Below are 3957 nucleotides of genomic sequence, written 5' to 3' on the forward strand. Positions count from 1 at the left end.
TTGGATTGAGTCGGATTGGGAATTTTCCAATCCGCCAAGATGACGGATCAAACCACCTCGCCAAATAATTGACTCGCCACGGACCGACCTGTGCTACTATGAGTTAACCCATCTGACGACTCTATTAATCAATACCTACATATTTCCTTTCATACAAGCTCCAACTTACAATATACCTTATATTTCATAATTCATTTAACTCGAGGTTATAACAAAGTTATAATAAATAAAAACTTATTTTATATATATATATACACACACGAGCATGCTACCTTAAAAATATTTATATTTAACATTGTTGAGGAACAAATAGATATGTTTTTTTATTTAAGATGCATAAATTTTAATTTTTTTAATCAATATAAAGTAAATTTATCGATCAAATTAGAATAAACTCAAGACCTAAAATTAATTTTCGTCAGATTAATTAGATGGACCAAAAATTATATAAAAAAAATAACTATGAATGAATTTCTAAATCCATTTGTCTATTTGGTAAACAAAAGAAAGGGAAAGGAAAACAATTTCATGCTAACATTTCATCTTTGATTACGGAGTACATTGAAGAAAGTTTTCCATCGAAATCTTTCCATAATTCCGTCTCCCAAGTAAACATAACATTAGTAAAAAAACAAATGAGCAAGTTCCAAGGTGAGGCTGCAGAGCTGCTCTTGATCCTTGTCATCGGCCTTCAGCGGCGACGGCATCGACAACGTAAAACTTAATTCTGCGAACGTATCCTCACAGGTGCTCGGCGCATCAAAGCAGGCGCTGACGGCGCTCATGGCGTCGCCCTTGCGGCTCTCTTTGATGGCGCTCCACGCGTTGTTGAGGTCACGGATCAGGACTTCGTATAGCTTGCTGCAGATCGATAGGCACATCCTCTCTTCCTTGCCCTGCGAGCTCTTCAGCAGCGTCTGGATCTTAGCAAAGACCTCCACCGCCTTGTCGGAGGACAGGTTGGTGGCGATGACGGCCAGGCCACGAAGGTCGGCGGTGGCGCTTGTAGGATCCGACTGCAACGTTTTCACACAGAAGTCGTAGTCGGTGTATAAGGAGACGGCCTTGCAGGTGGACTCCACCGTAGCGTGCGCAGCGGGCGAGAGGATGAGAAGGACGGCAGCGAGCACGAGCAGATCAGTAGGCCTCATCGTCGTCTTTGATTAATCACTAATTAATCGATTTGTTTTTTTTATGTCTCAAATTAGGAGCAGATCGTGCAAATTTATAGGGGTTATCTGTATAATTTTGGAAAGAAATTAATTTTCTACGAAGGATAAATAATTTTCACGATTTCACAATCTTTAATAATATTTAATGGAAGAGAATATGTAGGGTATTGATCAATCCAATTTTCACTTTTTTTATCGAAAACATCTTAATTTAAAAATTATCAAAAAATATTAAAAATAGCGTTATTTTCTTTCTACCTCTCCTAACAACTTTCTAAATTCCTTCTCTCCAACTGTTATTTTTCAATGCATCTTTCGATGACCTGATATGAGAAAATATTAAGTCCACGCTGGGTCTGATATTAGATCATATTAGGCCCAGAATAGATTTGATATCGGAAAATATTAGGTTCATTATAGACCTAACCCAATGGTGAACTTGATTTGAAAAAAATATCAGACCCTTTTAATATTAGAGACTGGGGATGTATTGGAAAATAATAAGAGAGAGGATTTAGGAAGTTGACTGGAGTGTTAAGAAGAAAATAATAATATTTTTTTTAAACTATTTTTAGTAATTTGACAATTAGAATGGTTTTTTCTAAATAATAAATAAGAAAACAGTAAAAAAAAACATATCAGATTTCATTTGGGGTATTTAATACAATTAGTTTGGAATGAAATTTCGTATTTTCATGTCTCATGTATTCTGTATCTATTTCTATTTGATATTAATTTCTATAAAATTCTCAATTCTAAACCATCATTGTTTAATTCAAGTTTTAGAAAGTTTTAATTTTTATTTATAATATTGTGTTGAATACAGACTCTATGAAATTTAATAGACAGTTTATAATATGATGATTATAAAATATGTAGGTATTGATCAATTACATTTCATTTGGAGTATTTAATACAATTCTTTTGGAATGAAATTTCGTATTTCTGTATCTATTTTTATTTGGTGTTAATTTCTATAAAATTCTCAATTATGTCACAATCATTGTTTAATTCAAATTTTTTAGAAAGATTTAAAATTTTTATTTATAATATTGTATTTAGATATCTAAATATTACTAGCTCCTGCTAGACCCCTTATATACAAGATGGGGCAATGTACAGAAAAATTTAAGGGAAAAATAATTGACCTAAAAAAGAATTTTTTTATAAAAAATTAATTTAATACCATATTTGACAAAAAGTCGAGAAACATATATTTTTTAATATTACTGACCTAAGATTACAAATTCTATAAGATATGGGACTAAAGAGAATTTTCGATTTCTAAATAATTAATGAGAAAAATTTTCAATATACTGTAGCTGAGTCTCAAATTAATGAGAAAAATTCCTAATAATACATCGGAGTTGAGTTTTGAACTTTAAATCGATCTATAAATTATTAATAAACTTTAAAATTATTTCCGGTGTAAAAAGAAAAAAATATTAATATAATTTTATTTTGATCTTAAAAAAATTAATTAGTAAAAGGATATATTCTTAATAAAATCTAAATATTATATGTATATTGAATACATATTCTTTCGGAAGATTAATAGACCGCTTATAATATGATGATTATAAAAATAGAAAGAGTAAGAGAAAAATATAAAGGATTTATAATTTTAATTATTCAACTTAATATATTTATATTTATTAATAAAAAAGTTTAATATTGCGGTGTTATGTGAGCACGACAAATTTAAGTTAAAAAATAGAGTTCAACTCTAGTTTCGATTTTACCTAAATAGTTATATTGTCACTCTATCCACACACACAGAGATTGCACCACCACAACTATCACAATCACGACCATATCCAACAAAATTTCATTTCACATCCACACTTGACATATAAATTTTGGAAAACCAGATGACTCGCGTGGAGCTTCGCCATCCATTGTCGTGCGAGATCAAGTTTGATCTGTTCCCAAGTTGAATTTGAGAAATTCGACTGATTAGGGAATTGAGAGGGAGAACATTATTTTGCGTCCGATTTAGATGGACCAAAAAACTATTTAGGAATGAATTTGTAAATCCATTTGTCTATTTAGTAAATAAAAGAAATTAAGGAAAATAATTTCATCCTCCAATTCATCTAAAGTTTTCCATTGGAATCTTTCCATAAACATAGCATAGCATTAGTTAAATGCCAAACTACCCATTTGCAAGGCGAGGTTGCAGAGCTGCACCTGATTGTTGTCCTCCACCACTAGCAGCGACGAGACACTTAATTCTTCGAACGCCATCTCGTAGTTGCCCAGTGCATTGAGGCTGGTGCTAAGGGTGCTCATCCTTGCGGCTCTCCTTGATGGCGCTCCAAGCCTTGTCAAGGTCGGAGATTAGGAGGTTGTACACTTCATTGCGCGTCGATAGGCACATCCTCTCTTCCTTTTTCTGCGATCTCTTCAGCAGCGTTTGAAACTTGGCAAAAACCTCCGTCGCCTTGTCAGACGATAGGTTAGTGGTGATGACGGCATGGCCATGCAGGTCAGCGATGGTAGGGGTGTAGTTAAGATCTAAATTTTACTGAGGCTGCCTGTCGAGATATAATAAATTAAATAATTTAAAAATATGGAAAAATCTGATTATTAATTTTTGAAACTATAGAACGAAAGTCTTTAATATTTAATACATTCAAAATTAAAACATAGAGTGAAACATATTATTGAAGTTACGTTCTTCTATTTTTTTAGAATCAAACTCATTAATTATTATATAATTATTATTTTTTCAACCAACTCCTGTCCAATGTAGATGACCATAAAATCTGCTAAAATTTTTTTT

The 3957-nt window shown here is 32.3% G+C and overlaps 1 protein-coding gene across 1 annotated transcript; it reads right to left on the reverse strand.

Moving 5' to 3' along the window:
- Positions 1-620: 620 nt before the first annotated feature.
- Positions 621-1151, reverse strand: LOC121978544 (putative invertase inhibitor). The gene has a single exon (XM_042530874.1). It carries the CDS (start codon positions 1149-1151, stop codon positions 621-623), a length of 531 nt encoding a protein of 176 aa, XP_042386808.1.
- Between the last annotated feature and the right edge of the window lie 2806 nt (positions 1152-3957).

Source organism: Zingiber officinale, chromosome 4B (assembly GCF_018446385.1).
Source record: "Zingiber officinale cultivar Zhangliang chromosome 4B, Zo_v1.1, whole genome shotgun sequence".
Classification (NCBI taxonomy): domain Eukaryota; kingdom Viridiplantae; phylum Streptophyta; class Magnoliopsida; order Zingiberales; family Zingiberaceae; genus Zingiber; species Zingiber officinale.

Excerpts from the sequence above, each read along its gene's own strand:
- LOC121978544 (XM_042530874.1), bottom strand. The coding sequence starts at position 1,151 with ATGAGGCCTACTGATCTGCTCGTGCTCGCTGCCGTCCTTCTCATCCTC.